Source organism: Lissotriton vulgaris, chromosome 4_1 (genome assembly GCF_964263255.1).
Source record: "Lissotriton vulgaris chromosome 4_1, aLisVul1.2, whole genome shotgun sequence".
Lineage (NCBI taxonomy): Eukaryota > Metazoa > Chordata > Amphibia > Caudata > Salamandridae > Lissotriton > Lissotriton vulgaris.
Genome location: NC_141691.1, coordinates 237,393,161 through 237,416,147, shown reverse-complemented (window position 1 = coordinate 237,416,147; position 22,987 = coordinate 237,393,161). Strand labels below are relative to the sequence as shown.

The 22,987-nt window shown below is 44.1% G+C and overlaps 1 protein-coding gene across 1 annotated transcript in view; it reads right to left on the bottom strand.

The window, feature by feature from the left end:
- The window catches only part of NRK (Nik related kinase), an 895,726-nt gene that overhangs the window by 241,596 nt on the left and 631,143 nt on the right, over positions 1-22,987 (bottom strand). Inside the window, exons 19-22 of the mRNA XM_086918574.1 lie at positions 9,741-9,814; positions 7,803-7,921; positions 4,857-4,950; positions 3,728-3,919 (exon numbers count right to left, since the gene is read on the bottom strand). Coding sequence (XP_086774700.1) covers positions 3,728-3,919; positions 4,857-4,950; positions 7,803-7,921; positions 9,741-9,814 — 479 coding nt within the window. The remainder of the gene's footprint in view (positions 1-3,727; positions 3,920-4,856; positions 4,951-7,802; positions 7,922-9,740; positions 9,815-22,987) is intronic.

The following is a 22,987-nucleotide window of genomic DNA, read 5'->3' as shown; positions in this document are numbered from 1 at the left end:
GATACTACTGATTGTTTATTACAACTTGAAAAGGTTCGTAAAGTCTTTGATGAAGAGGTGCTGCTTTGCACCATTGACGTGGTTGCCTTATATACATCGATAGCCCACAATGAGGGCTTGGAGGCAGTGGAATGGAGGTTGCTGGCCTCCTCCTTCAGTACAGACATGAGTATTTTTTTACTACAATTATTGCATTTTGCTTTATACCACAGTTATTTCATTTGGCAAAACAAATTTTATTTGCAGAAAACGTGCACTTCAATCGGCTTTCCCGGGGCCCCCTCATATGCCAATACCTTTATGGCTTACTTCGAACACAACTTTATTCTGAGCAACCCTACGTGGACAGATAACGCAGTAGTATTTCTGCGTTATATAGACGATATTCTTGTTGTGTGGAAAGGATCTAGGATACTTTTAGAAGAATGCATTACTGAATTTAACACACATAATCCCAGGATTCAATTCACACATGAGATTCACAACACAAAGATTCATTTTTTGGACATTGAAATCTGTAAAACAGACACTGGACTCACGACATCTGTCTATAGGAAACCTACAGATGTTAATAATGCACTTGTTTTCTCAAGTGCTCACCCTTATTCCTTGAAGCAACATCTGCCAGTCTCTTAATTTACGAGGATTAAGAGGATTACATCAGATCCTGAAACATTTGCAAAATTGATGCAGGACCAATTGTCGAGGTACAAGATTAGGGGTTACCCTGACCAGACTTTGTAAAATGCTGATCAACAAGTTGCTTTAAGAACTAGAGAGGACCTACTAAAGCCAGCCGCAAAACAGGCAAAAAATCGAGAAGTATTCGTTCTTAAAAATTCAAACCAAGCGTCTCGCATTAAACCTATTATAAGAAAACGTTGGGAGATCATAGACCAAGAACCCAACTTTGTCAATCTGTTCCAAGGTCCCCCGTTATTTGCACATTCGAGACCTAAAAACTTGCGAGAGCTACTAAAATCCAATAAAAAAATTAAAAAACAGGCCACCAAGGGAATGAGGAAATGCTATAACTGTGGACAGTGTGGCAATGTCATTTTGGGTGATGTTTTCACACACCCACATACAGGCAAAACACTTAAACTAAGCCACACTTCGGATTGTAATACTGAGAGGGTAATTTATGCTATCAAGTGCCCATGTGGATTGGTCTACGTGGGGAGAACAAGCCACAAAGTCAAAACACGTATAATTGAGCATAAGAGTAGAATCCGCAACAAAAACACCAGCTCTTCACTCGTCGCTCACTGGTTGCAGGCTTCGCACACCATCCCACAACTCAGGTTCACCATCTTAGAACAAGTAGCATTGAGTTCAGGCACAGACATAAATGTCGCTTTGGCGTGTAGGGAGACTCATTGGATAAAAACATTGGGCACAATCATACTGGGGGGCTCAGTGATCATTATGAATTATTGTGTTTCCTTTGAGGATAGACTGTTGGCACATTGATACTTTTGTAAAGAATTTGCACTCATTTCCCACAACTCTATACCTTCTTCCAAAGTATCCTTATATATTCATTTCATTTAGACACATTCCCTCACATAACACACATGAACTCAGCATGTTTCATACTATTCTTACATTCTAAATACCGCCAATTTTTTACCTCTCATAACTGTATTATTTTATTTTTCTTAGAACAAATACAGTTTTAGCCTCTTTCAGATTGTTCCTTAGGGGTTTTGCAACCTTTTTATTATTTTATTATCTAATTTGATCTTTAGTGTCCGCATGCAGCACAATAAAGTTATTTGCATGGCCCTGATATCGTTGATAACGCCATTGCTCTAATTAAGACTCTGTTCCTTTAAGAACGAGAGGCATGCCGGGTACGGTGTTCGTACCATGGCGACTGGCGTTCGTTTTGAGTGAGGAGACTTCAGTGAAGCGTTTCGGAATTTCTTTCATCTGGTGAGAGCTTTTGACGACCAGACGCACTTGGGCAAGGCACATCGGAATGCCCGATTTCTTAATTTTAACATTCGCATTGCTTTTTGCGTTTACCGTTGCAGCTGAAAAGACCCCTGTTGCGTCTTTTAGAGACCACGCATTGAACTTTCCGGTTGTTGCTCAGTCGGTTAAGATTTATTTTTATAGAATGCATCATTGCGCATTCTTTGAGCTGCTTAGTACTAAGGTTTAAATATTACGCTTTTACAGCACCATTTCGAATTGCTCAGATAACAGCTTTCTACGCACGGAGGCGTCACGTCTCTAATGATAGGATATTTTGCCTGGCAAGACTCACTTTCACAGAACTATTCACCGAAGCAACTTGCATTTTGCATGCAGACCCTTTCAGTTTCTTCCATTATTATTATCTTTTAGCGTCAGAAAGCACGAGTTCTTATTGAGTGGGGTAAGACTTGATACCCATTTCACTCGCTTATTCTCACACAGCATTTACGATTTTTAATTACACTTAGCACTGTGGTACATCTTATGCATGGCAGTGCACGAACTAGGTGTTAGATGTGATTGTTGTATAAACGCACTATACTTTTGCTCCTTCAGTTTCATTTTTACCACACTCACTTAGGGTCACTAATCTTTTCTTTTTTCTACATCTTTTTCTTGAGTGCAAATCCTAGCTTTTCATTGCATGGCTTGTATGTAAATATTTGTAAGACTCAGGCAACTTGGCTTTAATACGCATATTTGTTGTCTTGTAGACTCCTGAGGAAGATTCACCTGACTCAATCAAGTTACATTTCATTGACTTTTTTCCCCTGAAGAAGGGTTCAATTTGAACCCGAAATGCATCGGGATTGTCTTTGTTAATGCATTGTATATAGGTTGTTACCATTTATTCAGTGAACATATATATTTAATTTTGAAATCCACATCATGCCAAAGGTTTTGACATGAGATGCCCTTCATTGGTGGTGAATAATATGCTGCTTCCTGCCAGTGGAGGATGGGCCTAAGACACATTTCTCAGCATTAGATGCTTTGAAGATATTGTCAAGTAAACAACAGTGGCACCCTATATTACCACTTAATGTGTTATCAGAAAGCCAAAGGATGTGCAGTTTACTGCACTATGCAGTACAAGTCTATCACTTTTGATTCTATAATCTGGATGTAAATAGAATACAAGGTTGAAAGGTTAAGGCTGAAGGGAGGGGTTTGGTATCCTTATGAGCAGTGCTTCTCAAACTATTTAGGACCACAACCCAGTTTTTAGAACAACAAACTTTACATTTATTACTAAATTTCAATATAAAAAATCAGATCACTTATATATACCAGGACTATTGTGACCCACAAAAAAAGTGGCTTGCAACCCATCAGTGGGTTACGACCCACAGTTTGATATACGCTTCTGATGAGACAGGGTTAAAGATCAATTCGCAAATATGTATGCAGGATAGAGAAAAGGTGTATTCACAGTTGGTACCATGCTCAGCATGCCAGCCTTCCGTTTACCCAACGTGTTCATTGTGATGAAGATATCCATCTGACATGCATGATTAGTCGTATCCATTTTGGAAGCGAGGAAGCAGTTTCTTCTAAGATCCACAGATGCACAGGGCAAGAGATCATTGAAGTTGAAAAGGATGAGAGATTTGCCAATGTGATCACATAGTAGTGCATAGAAGAGACAATAGCAAGTGGTAATAAGCTACCCATCTTTATATCTCTAGTGCTGCAAGTAGAACAAGGAAAGAGACCAAGTGTGCTGGTGATGATGTTTTACCTGTTCTTTCACTGCTTTGTTCAAAGGTCCTTGACCAATCTGAGCCGTATTCTTTTGATTATGCGAGGTCACTGAACGATGGCTCTGTTGTAAGAGGTCTGGGAGAAGATAGTTCTGATTGTTCAAATTTCGGAGACCTTGATGGCTGCTACTGTTCTGCTTTTCTGGGCTCTGCTGTGGTGTAGTGCAAATCTGAGTCAGGAAGACATAAAGACAATATAAATGCAAGTTAGAGCACCCTTAACGCATTTTAAATGTCTCCTACGTGAATATGGGTTGGGTTTTGCGGCCATAAGAAGTTAACTTTTGCAAAAATGCACATCAAAGTCTATTATAAGTAATTCATATGTACCTTTAGGAATTAGGCAGTGCTTGCAAATGTATATTACATTGCAAAATAGCTATGGCCCTGATTTAGAGTTTGGCAGACGGAGTGCCCTCTCTGCAAAACTGAAGTTCTCCCTCCCTCATTTAGAGTTGGCAAGAACTTCAGTATGTCACCAACAGAGACTACACTGTCTCAGGCATTGACATGCACCTCCGATGGCCTGATGGAGTGAGGGCCCTAGGAGGTTTGGCCATTTGATCGCCTGCCCAATTTAGAGTGGGAGGTCCAATGGTTAGTCTTCACTGTCCCTCATTGCCAGGTCAAACCTGGCAGTGAGGGGCAGTGAAAACTGCAAAATGATCCCTGCACTTTGAAAGACAATTCCTATGGTGTGTGCATCATTAGATTATTTTTGTTTTCAAAAACAAAATGCTGCTTTGGGACTTAGTTTTAGAAGATAAAAAGAAAGGTTAAAAGTTTGATGGATGGTACTGTCATTTTTGACGGCGCTGTCTGTCAACTTTTGATACACTGACAGGAACCTCAGTGACAACTGGTATTGTCAGTGTAAGAGATGTCCACTAGGCCAGGGGACATCCCTAGATTCAGAAGACGCGTACTCCATCTGAGTAACAAAGTATTTTACTCCGTCGCCCTGTCCTCCACACCCTAAATAAGCACCAATGTCTCTGTTAGTCACTTTTCAAAACTGAATGTTCTGGAAGGTGCACTGTTAATCATCCACATATGTAAATTTGCAGTCCAGGGAATCATAGCCCTTTGAGACAATGCCGGGAGTACCTTCTGTTCGTTTGAGGTGCTTTGGGGGTTCAGTTCTATTCCATCTGTAGCTCGTGTCCTTGAACGCTCTGCCACTCCATTGCTCAGTTGTTGCCTGGTGACACAAAGACGCCACAGAATGAAACCACACAAAATAACCTTTTGAAATAAGTTAATTAACTCAATTAACTAGAGGCTGCCTTTTCTTTTATGCTAAGTAATTATATTTCTGAATATTGTGAGTATCAAGGGAGCAGCATTTTTTCAAAGGTATTGAAGCATATATTTATATTTGCTGAAACCAGCCACAGTTAAGTGTCAGTTCCATTTAAATTGGGTGTGAAAAGGTACACACGGCTCTTAGTCTTGTTGTTGCAGTAAAGCAGCTTTGACCTTTAGTAATAGGATCATGAAATGCTGGACAATGTATAAATATCTTCACAGATTATAATTTATTTCCAAATATTCTTTTAGATGGTTAGTGGTCACCCTGTATCATAGAAAACATAGTATGTCATCTCCGTGACTCTGAGCTTAATTCGCAACATGTTGTAGGAATATCAAAAATCTACTCATATTAGTGTTTTTGTCTAGCAATTGCGTAGAATTATGACTATTCTGGGATTCACAAAAATTACCTAGGGTCGGCCCTGAGATCTGTGTCTATTACAAACGTTTTAGAGTTTGCCTACTCCACCATACATAGTCATATGGCCTGTTCACATGGTGGACCATCGTCCTGCCTACGTGGGAAAATTGTGGGAATTGTTTTTTTTTTCTTCTCAACAGGATAATATTTTTCCGTTCTGGAGAAATGCTTTACCCCAAACCGCTATGACATTTGTGTAAGATCCCCTTCCATTCCTATAAACACACTCCTACCTATCTTTTTGCAGAAGAAGCATTACATTCAAGGTGATAAAGGTCGTGTTACACGTTTGCTATACCCACCAATATGTTCCATGTGTTCTATGCATTTCCTATAATCCCTTGCACAATAGCACCTCTTTCATGCAACTACGCATACCCTTTGTATGGCAGCAAAACCACAATGCTAGATATCCTACCATGCCTAATTCAATATGCAGCCACAATTCTCCCAGGTTTCTGATTCCTTGAAACTGAAGCTCAGTATGTTTGCACAGTAATGACTTTTTTGCTCACTTTAGTTCAACTGAAAGACACAAATTGGAAAAATTGTTTCCAAACATGGTCGGGTCCACACTGCAACTATTAGAGTAATTTCAATTGATCCACTCAAGAGCTCTTCTGGGCGGTCTGGAGACAGCCAGCGTTTAACATATCTCTTTAAGCTACAGTGACACTGTATCTTAAAAGTTATAGATGCAAGAGTACTTGAAAAAAGAATAGCACTTTATAACACACATTTTAACACACACACACACACACACACACACACACGCAGACACATATACTGGGAAAATGCTGCCCTAAGCTACTTTCATACAAAATCCGAAGAATGTATAGGTCCTGAGACTGGCTTTTTGCTATTTTCATAATTATTTCAATGTGAGTAAAGTAAGCAAGGGAGGATCCCATGATTCTAATGTTCTGTTGCAACTACTTCTTAAGTATGAGTAAGCCAGTACTGTTGTTTATTTCAGAGCAATTAGAGCTCTGGCCTCTATGTTGCTCTATTTCTGTTTTGGGAGTGGGAGGGAGTCCAGCAGTATAGGTTTTCTGGTCAATTAGTGGAGTGAGAGCAACTGTGGATGGTCACTGAGGTTACTCATACTACAGTGCTAAGCATTTTGTATGGTAAGCCCACTTTCTGTCTATACGCAAAAATATGGACACAGCAAATCTAGAGACATCAGACCACTAAGATACAGGGAGGAAACACCCTGTCCTACAGGACCGAAATATAATTCGAAATATCAGTATAACAACACTCGAGGCACGTGAGTAATTGAGAAGGTCTGCCAGGCTCACCTGGTTCCTTAGCACAAAGTATTCAGGTAGGCAGGAAAATACACCAAAAGAAGTGTGGCTAATTGTAACCTTCCTGAATTATCTTAGTAACATGTTCATGATTACTACATATAGTTGTGCTCAAAGGTCGAAGTGGGCAGGACCTTTGGGGATTATGTGCCCATTCTTTTTTAATTAAACAACAACAGTTATCCTACTTTTTTGTTAAAAGACAACCGTCCTGGGACTATTAATTCCATCAACGGGGATACCCCAGCTAAAATGGAAGGGATGGAGCCGTCTATGCTGTGAAGCCAAGGGAGGGACAGACAGCTAAGCAAGAAACACTCTTCATGCCAGGGTGCCTACTGTTTTGAAGAAATGCAAATGTGTGCAATACTTGTTTTGAAAGGTATTGTAAGGGTAAAGGCAGCTGAGCTATGGGGTGCATGCTTTTAATGCACACTTATAAAAACTTTTTGCATTAGGTACAGTCTGAATGCATTTTACTAAGATCTACAGTTTGAAAGCACCTTTCCTTTGTCTTAAACCTAAATATTTGTGCACAATTTGTGACCGCCTACCTTACAATGGATGCAAAGTAATTTTACAATAATGACTTACATATCCTTAGTGCTTTGTTAAACCTCATAGCCTAAAAATACACTAGCTTCTCTTACCCACTGAACCCCCCAGCATTCAATTTTGTGGCTCTCTGATTACAAACAGATATCTGCAATAATCACAATAACCAAACCAGGTTTCATAAAGTAAAATAGTTAATGTCCCACTTATTAGTTTAACACATTTATTTTTCACATAAGGTGTGTGTTACCATATATGTAATTACCTGAAGGTGAAAGACCAACACAACAGTTACAGAATATGCTGCTGCTTTTGCCATGCCTTTGACCCCACCCCTAGGCTCACTGATCCCCACCCCCATTGCACTCAGGGTTTGAGTTCCCATACCTTGCAGTGCACTTTGTCCTCAACCACTGGTTGTGTCTGAGGCAAACTGAAACAAAAACTAACCTCTTCTGACCCTGATCATCCTCGTCGCTGCTGCCGACCTCGTCACTGGACGAAGAATATTCGGATGATTTTAAAAACATACTTGTGATCTCTTTGTTTCTGCAGAAAAAAGATGGACTCTGAAAAGAGGAACAAATAGGTTATATGCTTTTTGTAAGTAACAACGCCAAAGCCTTATCACGACATGGGCAAAGTTGGCCATTGCCCAGGACTCCCACCACCCAAGGTGCCCAAGGGCAAGTAAACGTTTTCTCTGTCTAGTTACCTCTGTCTATTTCCATATATCAGCCTTTCACCTCTCTCCCTACACCGCCCTCTGAATCTCTCTCTCTCTCTTTACCCAGTGGCATCCTAAGGATTTTTGGTGGACCCTGGGAAACACATGTCACAGTTCTTTGAGCAATCCCCATTACAATGAGTTTGTTTGGCATCATGTGAGCTTCAATTAGAAGTCAAAATACGAGCAGGGTAGGCGCGGTCAGTGCAGGTAAGAGCGGTGAGGCGGTGCGGGAGTGGGTCAGGAGGGAGGGAAGTCACCATACGACAAGATAGGGAAAATAAAATAAATAAATAAAACCACTTACCTTGCGCTCGCCGCATTATCGGCACAAAGTAAGTGGTTTTATTTATTTTATTTTCCCTATCCTGTCATATGTCGACTTCCCCCCTGTCCTGCCCCCGTCCACCCCACAGGTCTCACCTGTACCACAAATGCACAAGCAATGTAACTTAACATACTATTAAATAGAGGCAAAGAGAAAAGTGGGATATGATTTTAACTGTCTCGGGTGGCACTTGCAAGATCAATTCATACAAATCTGTATTTTTTAAGCTGATTAATACTCATTGATGGAATTTATCCCACCATTCTCCAAAAATAATTTCGTTAAATTCAAGTCTATTAAAAACAAACAAGGAAAGGGCACTGGTTCTCGGGATCCTCAGTGAAGCATTTTTAAGTGTCAGATTGGATACATTTTGCACCACTGCTGTGTAATTTTGGACTTATATTTGCAGCTACAGACCAGTGTATAAACATGTTCACTGACAAATCAGTGCAAAAATGGTAATTACACCGACGGCCCTTTGTTACATGAATGTGGTTTATACCTTTGAACGGAGACAGATGCGAGTCAGATATTCGCAAATATGTTGCATATGTCATTTGAGGATGCGCTTAATATTGGGCTGGACCTGAGCGAATCCTGGAAGTTGGAGGATGACTACAAATGTTATTAGCTCTGAGTGATAACCTACATACTCCAATGTTTTTATGTTTTGTTGGTTAAGGCTGAGGACCATTACAGGTTGACAGATGTGGGGTCCCACCAAATAATGGTGCAGCCCCATTAGCCAGCCTTCCAGTCACCTGCCCACTTTAGATAAGGGTGGGAACCACTGTGTTTCTCTGAGTAGTCTTAGCAACCTTAGCTGCTGGAAAAACTGTTGACCAGAAACCTGTGCACCTCTGCTCCACCAGGTCACAGTTGTGCTGCCTCATTTACTTCTGGGTGACCATCACCGGGCCCTGGTAGATCCCTCCAAACAATCAACAGGCCACCATATCCTGGTTTTCAGAAATAAACCTCTGCTTTGGGGAATTGATTCTGAAAATCAAAACAGAATGGAGAGCAGGGGAAAAAACCTGGGCGCCATCTTGTCATTCAATAGCGATGAAGTGTATCTGCCTCACTAGAGATGCACTTACATCACCAAGACCCCCGTCAGCCAGGCTCAGATATCTAAATGTGGCACATGGTCCACTGCTTGTCACTGTAGCCCAGGGCCTCTGCAGAGCTGGAGGACTGACGGGCAGCAGACCTGAGTCTAAATGACACAGTGTGTTTTACAATGAGCCTAAAGTTTGTTCACTGACAGCATCCACAAACGTACAATAAATGTACATTGACATGTTTGTGTAATGTACAAAATACTTACAGAGCTCTGCATGTTGGCAGCATATGCTTCTGATTGTTTGAAATGGTGCACTAGGTTATCTGGCCTTGATGATTCTAAAATCAAAAGTGCATAGAAAGTTTCATCACAAATATGGTTTTTTTGGTTTGCAGATAAGTTTTCACGTCAGCATTTGCAAGTCATAGTTCAATAACCTCACGATAGAAACGTGTTAAATAAATGGTAGCGTTGATATGTCTGCCTTTTTATTAGTAAACATCCGTGGTCATTTAGGATGTTTTTGTGTTGGAGGGGGTTGGATGTGCAAGTCACTGAGTGTGGTGGTAGTGTGAGTAGTTGAAGGGGTGATTTTAGAAGGATTAAGCGTTGAATGTACCGGGCTAATGGATGGATGAATGAGTGAGTGACAAACTGCCTCCTAAATGACAACTGGAATGGGAGAATTTATAACGTGATTCCACCACAAGGTAAGCACCTATGCCTGCTTTTGGCTCGAGGCAAATTGAGGGAAACATTGCAGAGTTGTGTCTGGGCTTTTTCCTGTGGATGGGGAGTGCAGTAAGTCAGAATGAGGTGCATTATAGACTTGGACAACATGTTAATTATGCGATAAAATTAGTGAAATTTTATTAATTTTTACTTATGTGAAAATAGTGAAATTTCTCACAATTCGACATTCTGCGATTTCGCATAACTTTTTTTACTCATGTGCGCGGCTCATTTAAAACATGTCATACAAGATACCTGCACGAGACATTTTCTGCTCGCACCACTCTCCTGGCAGTATGTGGCAAGACGTTCTTATGCAAGGTGTGTGCCCGCATAAAAATATGATGCACGATACCAGCAGACCACATTTTGCAACGAAAACCTAATTTAGTGAAATTTCCATTATGCAATTTTGTGCACCCATAGGGAATTCTCAGCGGTTTTTACCCCACTACCACTGTAACAGTATGCAGCAAGTGAGAAGAGGGGTGTGTTGACAGTACTTTGAAAGTGCCCTAGCACTGGAATATTGATGTTGCTGCACCGTGGAGACCAGAATTAAAATAGCAGTGGCAGCCAGCACAGGTAAGAGCGGTGGCACGGTGGGGTGGGGGAGGGGCAGAGTGGATGGGGATGTCGACATTAGATGAGATAGGTAAAATTAAATTAAAAAAAATAAAACCACTTACCTTGCTTCGGTTGTCTATCGACTTCTCCCTGCCTCACTGCTCTTACATGTGCCGGCCGCCACTTTAAAATAGCAGGAAGGACTCGGGCACAGAAGTTAGGAATTGCAAACATTGGTATAACTACATGTGGGTCTAAGTACTGAAATAGAATTGCAGCTACATCATTGGACTGCAGTGTGTCTTAAGAGCTGTATGTGTAGGTTCAAGTACAGGCAAAGCAGGGGGTGAATGCTTCAGGTTAGGTGGCGCTCTAATGCAGGAGATGTGTGGTGGTCTCAACTCTGTCTCATGAATGGGAGCCTGAGGTTGCTGTTGGCCGGATTTGAGATATATTCTTTGCCAAAGTTGTGCATTACTCTCAGCACTTCATTCGGAAGATGTGCTCCAAGTGACATTTGAGATGCACAGAGTTTTCCTTTGCTCTCAGTACTGCAAATGTTGAGCTGCAGAAGGTCAGGACTGACCTGCACTTGCATCTCAGTTTTAGTTTGTAAATCCATAGGCACATTTATGGATAGTAAGCACCGAAGTGGTTGATGTTAAATTCCAGCAAGATGGTGCCCGTGGTTTAGGCAGTCCGCTTAGGACTATTCTGTTTACCGGTGTGCAGTTTGGTTGTTTGGTCTTTTGTATAGACATGGCTGTGAAATTCTTCTTTGTTGCATTGCAGGCAGCTTTGTTCATCTGTTTATCTGCCCCTCCTGTGTGTTTTGTTGCTATTCCAAGGTACGGAGCTTGTGCACATCAATTCGAATTGTGTCATGCCATGCGAGCAAAAGGGACACCAAGTAAGGTTCGGGTTGGAAATTGAGCAATGCAGCCCTGCAGTGCCCTATTCCTATCCAGTCCTAATGGTTAAAGCATTGGCATGATAAGTCAGGGAATCTGGGTTCGTGTCCCAGCTGGAGTGCCTCGTGGTCTTTACGAGACTCTTACGGCATCAAAGTTAGCATTTGCGATTTCTTAATTTGCGAAAATTAGGGAATCGCAATTAAGAATTCACAAATTGCTATGCATCAAGAAATCGCATTTTTATTTGCGATTTCTAAAAATTCCTTAATTGCGATTCACAATTTGCGAATCGCAATTAAGTAATCCCTTCCCATTGATTCCTATGGGCCAAGAGGCCCATAGGAATGAATGGGAAGGCATTCACAAATTGCGATTAGCATTTTGCGAATCGCAATTTGTGAATGCATTTTCAAGGGTGCAGAGGGGGGTCCAAAGGACCCCCCCCCTGCACCCCTGAAATGTAACTTTAAGTGCAAGTTTCACACACACATGTCCCAGGGACATGTGTGTGTGGAACATGAAACTTTCAAAAATGCATTTTTGTGCATATTTGAAAGTTTTCGCAAATTAGCATGAACTGAAGGTCAACTTCATGCTAATTTTCCCCGTCTTATTTGCGAATTCGCAAATTAAAAATGTTCATGCATTGCATTTAAGAAATCTCAAATTGCGATTTCTTAAATGCAATCGCAATTTTAGAAATCGCAACATGGTTGCGATTCCTAAAATTGCGAAAAGCATGATGCATCCCAAATTTGCGAATTGCATTCGCAAACGGCCGAAAATTGCGATTCGCACCGTTTGCAAATGTAATTCTCAATGATGCATGTGGGCAATACTTTCCGCCTGATCCAGTGGGACTTCAGGCGTGTGCCTTGGTGGCCATCTGCATAGTGGCGAGCGTCGCAATGCCCCCTACGTTCAGAGGTTTCGCTTTGCGGTGCAAACGAAGTGAAGGGGTATTGGATCTGGATGCCCATACGGGAGCGAGCACACAAGTTTTCAGACCTATTTGGCGGGCGAGAGAGCGTGGCTGTGATTTGAACGTTTGCTGGCTGACTGTCCAGTCTATGTTGGAGCTGTCTTGGAAAGTATGTTTCCAACATGTTAAAGGCACTGCCAAGTATTTTAGCGGTTCAAATCGGCTGCAGCTTCGCCAGGCAAAAAAGTGAAGGGGAAGGTTTGAAAGGGGTAATAATTTAAAAGAGTAGTTTAGCAGAAAGATTGACACTTTTTAAAGTGGAAGTTTCAGTGGCTCGAGTGTGTATGTTTTTCACTTGGATCCTAGGTGATATCGGCTGGCAGTTCTGAGGTAAAGGGCAGAATTGCATTTGAGGTATTATGTGGCGAAATTGCCTGGCAGTGTGAACCAGGCCTCAGTGGGTGCGGTTCCGCGGCAGCTTGTCAGTGGTATGATGAAGCTTAAGGGAGGGAAGGGAGAGGATGTGGTCCGTTGGCTAAACTGCTGACTTTGGTGCTGAAAACCAGGGTTCGAGCCTCGAGGTTGCGTCCACATCCTGTGATTCTGGGCAAATCACTTAATCTCGCCTTGCCTGAATGTGTAATGTAAATACGGTGCTCATGTAAAGCGCTCCAATACCTTCGAGTCGAGTTTGCGCTATATAAAATATGCAAAAAAATATATATATATTCATAATAATATAAAGTTACAAAAATAACTATAAAGCAAATGGAACCTTACCTTTACAAATGATGGCAATTTTACCAATCCACTATTTTTTTTACATTGAAATCTTTCGTTTTCAGAAATATAAATTGCTAGACCCAAAAAACAGGTGACAGGTCAGGCTTTTTTCATACACCCAACAGAAGCATCCAACATATCAAACAGTAACCCTATTCACAGAGGCAAGTTTGCATGTGCATATCACCTATCACCTAAACCTACAGCTACAAGCCATTGATATAATTTACAATTTAATGTGCAGATTTACACCTTAGTGTAGAACTACGAGTTTCTACCCAATCAGACAACTGAATTTATTAACTTAAATGTCACTATCAGTAACTTTCCACCTGTTTGTCGCGATCTCCGCCACCGGAAAGAAGATCTAACTATAGGAAGTTATATAGGAAGCTATCTAGGGGATTTTAAGAAAAGTAATTTAAAATTAAAAATAAAATATTTCTTATGTTGGTAATTCCCTAATTCCCATTCACCTGGGAATTCCTTAACCTCAAGAGATAACAAACCTACGTAAAATGTTACGTACATTTTCATTTTAACGTAAGTCTTTTTTGATTTTGATTTAAATAATTTTTAAATTAAAGTAATGTTGATTTACCCTCCCCTTTCCATTACAATATCTGTTGCACTTAATGTGGCACATAATAAGTTATGTATTACTTTATAGGTGATTTTCTATTTTTTGTTTTAATAAATATTTGAAGATAACCTTAAAACAATTTAATAAAGTTTAATTTTAAATGTTTTTTATTTCAATGTGTTGCATATGTTTCCCTTTATGTTAGTGTTATTACCTGCCTCTGCAGTTGCAGTGGGTGGCCCTGTGTGGGGCTTGACTTAACCCAAGGCTAGGCTGGAGTACATGTGAGCCTGCTTTGTCAATATTACTACTGCAATAAACTTAAACGTGTATTTTATGAATTGTGAGTGCATTGTATTACAATGTCCCTTCTCAACATCTTTCTTTGACTTTCCCTTCACTCCACCCATTTAGGATTAGCGATTCACTGATTGGTCCCATTTTCCAACCACTCTTCCCTGTCCCTCCACTACAATCATGCACAGAGATCTCAACCATAGACTTTCATATTCCAAAAACATTTTGTGAATAGACTTCACAAAAGACATAACATTTATGGTAAATAGCAACATATAAAATGTGACTTCCATGACTTAATATTATGGAGATGCATCCAATACCTACAAAGGGAATAGTATAAACAAGCAGATACAACGTAATGGGGATAATAAAATACATGACTACAGTTTCAGCTATAAAAAATCACAAACTGTGTTTCCATCACCCTCAACCTATTTTCCCAAAGCTATTTGTGAACTTTGTAATTTCATCTGTGCACAAAGAAATATCACTTCCTGCTGCAAGACTCTTATAAATAGGCCTGTACTTTCTTTGAGCATTTGGTAAATACCACAGTTATATTGTACTTTGTGGTATAATGTTGGCGTTATGCTATTACTTCTATTAGTTGGATACAATTTATTGAGTTATTGCGCAATGGATCAAGGCACATGTGCTATGAAGCCATCCAAAGGACTAAAATGACCAGGGGCGGTGTCTCTTTGGGAGCGTTGGGGCATTGACCCCTTAGAATGAGCCACTGCACCAGAGACAGACTCCTTTTAAACCCATGTATTCTTCCCCTGAACCAGTAATCATCTTTTTCCTATTAGGGGCGGAGCAGTGCTCTTTCCTAGCACGGATATCCTGGGATGACCACTAGGCAGTGTAAACTGAACTGCACATGTGAGATTGGCCAATGTTTTCACCGCGGCCAGCCTCACATGCGCAGTTTAGGCATCCAGATGTAATGTTACCAGGGAGGTGACGCAGCCCTGTCAGTCACCAACGGAACGTTGTCTTTGCCTGACCCACCCAATCCTGGCACTGCTCTCATGCTGTGTAGTATTATAAACAGCATGAGAGCAGTGCTTGGATTGGCTGGGATGCTTAGGGCTTTTTTTGTGTGGGACAACATGCACACATTGACAGCCAAGCAGCGCAATGCGGGACATTCCAGATGCCATGGTAAGAATTATGTTTATTTTTGGCAGTCCCCATGCTTATAACAGATGGTAAATGCTGTATAAATAGAATGTGCCCGATCACCTCTACAGTACAAATTTCATTCTGCACATATTGTTGCAAAACTAAATTTGTACGGAAAAGGTGATCGGGCACATTCTTTTTATAAAGAATTTGAATGTTTTTCACGCCTCACCACTTGCAGAATTTGCCAGCCGCCTCTAAAAATTACTGTCTTCCAATGTCAGCTGGTCTTCACATACATTCATTGCAGTCATTGTCCGTTGCTCAGAAAATGGGGAAGTGAGTAAAATACAGCATCCCTCATTGAGTGCTCCCTGGTGCCGCGATATTAGAACAGTGAGATGGCCAGAGATGATTTTCAAAGATTTTGTAAAATGAGTCCAATTACTCATTAACAACAAAGTCTGCTCTTATATCATTGTGAAAGTTAAACTTCAACCCAGGGAACCTAAATGTATAAACTCCTGCAATATTCTTGAGCCAATAGAGGACCCTGTTGAGCCCAAAATGATTGGAGGAGACACCTCACGGTAGTGATGTTAAGGACCACAGGTACATAAAGTAACTGTGTCTTGGGCTTCACATCAATGGTGCTCACTCCTAGGACTGAGGGGGGCCGAATGAAACAAAAGAATGCTATATTCTTTCAATACTCCACTAGCAAACTCGGGCATAAGTAAAGTATGTCTTTCTACAACTGGGCCTGATACTAAGATTCAAGGTGAGGGAAGAAAGGATCAAATGAGGTGTGTCCTCAATCTATTAGAGTGCTACCTAGTCATGTGCTGTTAAAAATGCATCCCAATTAAATTTTAATAGTTGTGTCCGCCCCTGTACATGTTAAAAACTCATGGCCATGTGGAGAGAGTTAAAGAGATATCAACATGTTTTGTTGCCTAGATGTTTATGGCAATTTCTTCAGAACTGGAGGACTGCAAGGTACTCAGAGGATGTCTTGCACCTGGACCAGGGCCGGACTGGGAACCGAAACCGGCCCTGGCAAACTATTCGGCCTGCTCCCTCTCCTGGGGGGAGGGAGTGCAGCCGAGCTGTTTTCGAGTGCCGGTTTTTGCCAATTTTGTTACCGGAGGCCGATATTCCAGCCCCCAGAAACGAAAACGGCCCCCACCCTGGCGGCCTACCGGGGAAATGCCCGGTGCCCACTGGAGCCAGTCCGGCCCTGACCTGGACCCAATGCTGTGAGGGTGCTGTTGAGGGGTGGGAGCGGGGATGGGTTGGTGCTAACAGGGAGGCAGACGAAAGGGGAGGAAGTAAGCTCGTTGGGGGAGCATTACATTCTTCACCGTGCCTTAGAAAGAGGTCAAGTAGGGGCCAAGAACCGGGCCAAGTTGCAATTGAAGGCAAATCTCAAGGCAATTTTTCGAAATGGATATTCGGCTGGTAAAATCAGGTCCGGTGTTCCCACAACCAGGAAATTCAGGTATGAGAACCCTGGTCGTAGTCGTGATCATGCAGGGTGGTATCCCATTGGGGACGCCGCTGCACCTGACTCGCAATTGACCCATAAGACTATCATTCCGAGGGCCTTAGAACTGCAGTTTCCGGACATGAAAGGCATTACTGGCTGGAACAGGATTATAAAGTGTGCAGCAAAACTGCACAATTCATCAGAGAAATATTGGAAAAATAGGCACATGCACAATGCAGTGGAATGTTGCAATAACATGCGAGAATCAGTGCACAAGCACCATCTCCTATGGCTAGTCCTCATTCCACAGAGGGTAAAGTGTGATAGTGCTTCAATGCTGTAGCTGGTAATGCGTGAACCGAGCAATATAGGTAATTCTGACTGTGGGGGGTCTTACCAAAGGCATTCTAAATCACCGACCAGGTTGCCAGGAGTGTTGCTGCTGGAAGCGGAGCCCCTGCGGGTGTACCGCGCTGGTCTCCCTCCGCCGCTGTTCGTGTAACAGCCGCCGAGAGGGGGGGACCGAGAGGGTTGACGAACTACCCTTCCCAGCTGCCCCGTGACCAGGAAGAGATGGCGGGACCTGAGAGCGCGCTGCTGGCGCATAAAACAGACGAGCCCCACCGGCAGAGCGGGGGTCTTACCAAAGGCATTCTAAATCACCAACCAGGTTGCCAGGAGTGTTGCTGCTGGAGGCGGAGCCCCTGCGGGTGTACCGCGCCGGTCTCCCTCCGCCGCTGTTCGTGTAACAGCCGCCGAGAGGGGGGGACTGAGAGGGTTGACGGACTACCCTTCCCAGCTGCCCCGTGACCAGGAAGAGAAGGCGGGACCTGAGAGCTTGCTGCTGGCGCATAAAACAGACAGCCCCACCGGCAGAGCGGGGGTCTTACCAAAGGCATTCTAAATCACCGACTAGGTTGCCAGGAGTGTTGCTGCTGGAGGCGGAGCCCCTGCGGGTGTACCGCGCCGGTCTCCCTCCGCCGCTGTTCGTGTAACAGCCGCCGAGAGGGGGGGACCGAGAGGGTTGACGAACTACCCTTTCCAGCTGCCCCGTGACCAGGAAGAGAAGGCGGGACCTGAGAGCGCGCTGCTGGCGCATAAAACAGACGAACCCCACCCGCGTCGCGGGAGCGCCGGGCGAAGCCCGGGCAAAGGGCGGGCCCTCTACGGCCTTCCAAGGCCAGACAAGGCCTTTCTTGTCCTAACTTTACAAGCCACCACCAGACTCATGCCATAAAGAGGACGCCACGCTAAAAAAATAAGTAAAATTGCCACTTTAAGATCAAATACCAGACAGAAAGGCGACAACCCACAGTCGCAGCCTCTCCCAACTCTAACAGCGATAGATAAAATGCTGCAACAGACAATTGGGGTAGTGGCAACAGCTATTGAGAACACAGAAAGGCGACTCTCGCTAGCCCCCACAGTACCTATCCATGATACAGAGGAGGGCCAGGTGATATCTTTAATAGATAACCCAGACGCTAGTTTTTCTTTAACCTCCTCGTATGTAGAGCTTCCCTGTGCACAGCCTATTCCAAATACTTCAAATAACACGGCTGGAGTTACAGATCTCATAAATTTAGAGCAGTCACCTCGGGCAACCACACAAATTAGCAATCCAGGCAAGCCTGCCCAAAAGTCTAGGAAAAAGAGTGCTTGAAAGTCGAATAATAAAAAGGGGGCAAAGAGAACTCAAAGGCCAACCACAATCTGATAACCCCGATGGCTAACACCGTATCTGGCATACCCTATTGGGTAGCCAATATGGTGTCAGACCTAAAGGCAGAATTAGAAGAAACCATCGGGGTACAGCTTAAGCCCTTAATGGCCAAATTGGATAGATTAACATCTGTCATAAACAACAGAGTGATAGGACCAACTAGACAGGTGCCCCAAGCATCAACTACAGCCTTAGATAATCCTAATAACTCTGGATCCGGGGTTGAAGAGCATACAAACAAGGGAAAGACAACTTCTTACTCAAATACCGGCAAATCAATAAATAATACAGCTCCACAAAACAACATGCCGGCGAAAACCAACTCGCACCCAACGACTAACACAAAGAGTGTAGTACTACAGGAAAATAAAAACCAAGGGAAAAGCCCCACGTCATTAGCTAAGGCCAGTCAAAGCAATGCTAAAATAGGAAACTCCACCCAACCTAAAACTAACACCCCTATAGGCACCCCTAGAGAAAAACCTGGAGTGCGGTTCCACTCCATTAACCTGCCACTAGAAGCACTACCATATGTAGTGGTGCTAACAGGAGTACCTCCCCTAAAAGAAGGGAAAAGAGAACATGAAGGGGAGCTAAGGAACAAATGCGTTCAATGGCTAAGGTCCAATAAACCATTGCCCTTACACATGTCTGGGGAAATATTATCTGTAAGAAGGGGGCAATGGATAGGAAATGGTGCAAAAATGGTGGCAGGGGACGTAATCGCAATTAACTTCAGGGACACCTCGGTAGGTACCCATATATGCAATTCCCCCTCGATGGGACCACAAACAAACATACACCCTCTACCTTTATCATACTTCTATCCCTTGCTTCCAAAACATGGACTGCCATATACAAATAGGGCACGAGTAAATATGGCCCCACAACCCATGCAGTTCCATAGAGTAGAAAATTGGCAGACCCCCTGGCAGGCACCACCCTTCTATGACCCAATAGTCGCAATGCACGCACACTGGAATAGGTTCTGCACCTTGGACAATGTTGATTGACTCCAACAGAATAGGGAATGCAACCCAAGTCTGACGGAGGACAGCGCTATGAAAAGAAGGCGAAAATCAGGCCACTCGCCTCTTACCACCCTGGCAGAGCAAAGAAGTGCTCCTATTGTATCTACCGATGAATCTCCAGTAGTGAACACCAATGACAATCCAAAGTCTGGGAAGAAAACTGTGTCCTGTGGAGGTTCTGTACTAACCAATATGGGCACCTCAGTGACATTGGGAGAGGCACCAGTCAACTACCTCATGGCTGCTGGTAAACAAAAAACGGAGGTTGAGCAAGGCATAAGAATTTTATCATGGAACATTGCAGGGATAGCAGCCAAACATAACGTGAAGGAGTGGAGAGAGTTTGTAACCAATTTCAACATCATCTGCCTCCAGGAGACCTGGACTGTCGACCCCAGTCAATTTCCACTGGAGGGGTTTAAAAGCTTTGGGGTCCCTGCAGCAAAAGCACCATCTGGAAGAGATATGGGCGGACTAATTACATATGTGGACCTTCGCATCCAGGGGCACTGGTCAAACCTAAACTGTGACTCTATAAATATGCAAGCAATTGGCTTCTCGCACAAAGGTCTAAAAATCATCCTGATAAACTGGTATACCTCGGTGGGCACACGGGTTAGAAATAAAACCTTGAAAGAACTGGATGATTATTTCAAAAACCTATCCTCAGCTAACCATGCCAAGGGTTTACCATACACCATTCTAGCAGGGGATTTCAACTGCCACCTTTGTGAAAAACTAAGACCTATAAATAAAGATTGGTCACGGTGTACGGAGGGAAAGGGGCCCCACTTTGCCCACACCATCGAAGGAAAGGAGATGGAGAATTTCACTAAGAGGCATAATTTATTGCCCGTAATGGACCTTATAAAGATAGACAATAAGAAGGAACCTAACCCAACGTACAAAGCAAGAGGTTGTCACTCTTATATAGACTTTATTATGGTGTCCCCAACACTCAAAAAATGGATCACAAACTTTGATATCATTTTCAGCCCCTTCAGTGATCATAACCCACTGAAGTTGGACTTTATATGCATGAATCACAGAGTGGGAGTGGGTGTAAGAAGGCGGAAGGGAGGACTGTGGCAGAGTCTCCCCGACCCGCTTTTTTAACCTGCTGTGTTTGTTACAGCGCTCCGCGCTCCATACTAGACGGTACCTGTTTATGTGCTCCTGCACAGCTCTATTTTAATTGGTGTGTACCTTATTTTAAAAAGTCTTTTCTTACCCACTGTGATGACCATGCTTACTTCCTGACTCCTAGAGGGCCTGCGCTCGATTCTTCCCCTGCCCCGCCCCGGTCCGACACGGCAACCAGTGCCGATTGAGCGGAGGGCGGGACAGGAAGAGCCAGTGACCCCACCCAGACCATCGCGCTGTTAGCGCTCTAGTTGATAGCATCAGGCAGGGCATTTAAGGCGGCGAGGAGCAGCGGGAGCCTGCGGAAGGGAGGACTGTGGCAGAGTCTCCCCGACCCGCTTTTTTCACCTGCTGTGTTTGTTACAGCGCTCCGCGCTCCATACTAGACGGTACCTGTTTATGTGCTCCTGCACAGCTCTATTTTAATTGGTGTGTACCTTATTTTAAAAAGTCTTTTCTTACCCACTGTGATGACCATGCTTACTTCCTGACTCCTAGAGGGCCTGCGCTCGATTCTTCCCCTGCCCCGCCCCGGTCCGACACGGCAACCAGTGCCGATTGAGCGGAGGGCGGGACAGGAAGAGCCAGTGACCCCACCCAGACCATCGCGCTGTTAGCGCTCTAGTTGATAGCATCAGGCAGGGCATTTAAGGCGGCGAGGAGCAGCGGGAGCCTGCGGAAGGGAGGACTGTGGCGGAGTCTCCCCGACCCGCTTTTTTCACCTGCTGTGTTTGTTACAGCGCTCCGCGCTCCATACTAGACGGTACCTGTTTATGTGCTCCTGCACAGCTCTATTTTAATTAGTGTGTACCTTATTTTAAAAAGTCTTTTCTTACCCACTGTGATGACCATGCTTACTTCCTGACTCCTAGAGGGCCTGCGCTCGATTCTTCCCCTGCCCCGCCCCGGTCCGACACGGCAACCAGTGCCGATTGAGCGGAGGGCGGGACAGGAAGAGCCAGTGACCCCACCCAGACCATCGCGCTGTTAGCGCTCTAGTTGATAGCATCAGGCAGGGCATTTAAGCCCTCTCGTCGCCCAAGCGCGCAGCGGTTGCGCGCCGGGGGCGCCTTAGTCGCGCCTGAGACGAGCCAGAGAGGAGCCCGTCTGTGCCCGTCCGTGACCGAACGGGGCCAGGGGCAATGACCCCTGTTCTAGCGGCACCCCCTGCTAGCGGCTCTGACTTACTTAGGTACTCCTCCAATGATCTACTAAATTTGTGGTTACCTCCGCAGAAAGGCTGTGTACAGGACCCCGGCTTCTGTCCCGGGGGTCCATTTTCATGCAAACATTGCCGCTACCAGTCATACCCCTGCCCTCCCCCCACAGGCACACTGACCCCGGAGGACTCCAGCTCTAGCCTTCCCAGGGGCAACAGCATACTCTGTAATATAAGATCCCTCCCTAAGCATCACTCGGAGGTTTGGGACCTAATCCACTCGACCCGCCCTGACTATTGTTTCTGTACGGAGACCTGGCTTAAGCCCCATCTGGTCCCCGCTATCACCTTGGGGATCCCTTCGGGGTATAAGATTCTTAGGCTCGACCGCCCAGTCAAAACCGGCGGCGGGGTTGCTGTAATTTACAAAGACACCCTCACTGTCACCTTTCTCGACCAATGCTGTACTAAGGACATTGAGGTCCTGGTTTTCAAGGTTGGTTCCTCCTCACAAGCTTGCTGGAAGGGAGCTCTGGTGTACCGTCCCCCAGGCCCCTGTGCCGAGGCTTCCACCCTCCTCCTGGAGACACTAGCCCCTCATATCAGCATAGGGACCAATTTTGTACTCCTTGGAGACTTCAATGTCCACAGTGAACTGTCCGACAATGCAGAAGCGCGTAATCTGCTGGCTGATCTATCTGCCCTGGGTTTTAAACAGTGCAACAGAGGTCCGACCTATCGGGCTGGTCATACCCTCGACCTAATCCTGTCCAACTCGCACTCCTTGACTTGTTACCCTCCTATGCAGGTGGAATGGACCGACCACTTTGTCATCAACTTCTCCCTCCCCACCCTTATCAAAGAACGCTCCCAACCTGCTCCCCTCCCGTTATGGCGCAGGCAGTGGTACAAGGTGTCCGCTGACACTTTCAAAACTACTTTTGTACCCCCTGACTTTCTCCCCTCTGACTCCACCAGTTTGGCCCTGTCTAAATACAATGATGCCTTGATCACGGCGGTCAACCTAATTGCCCCTT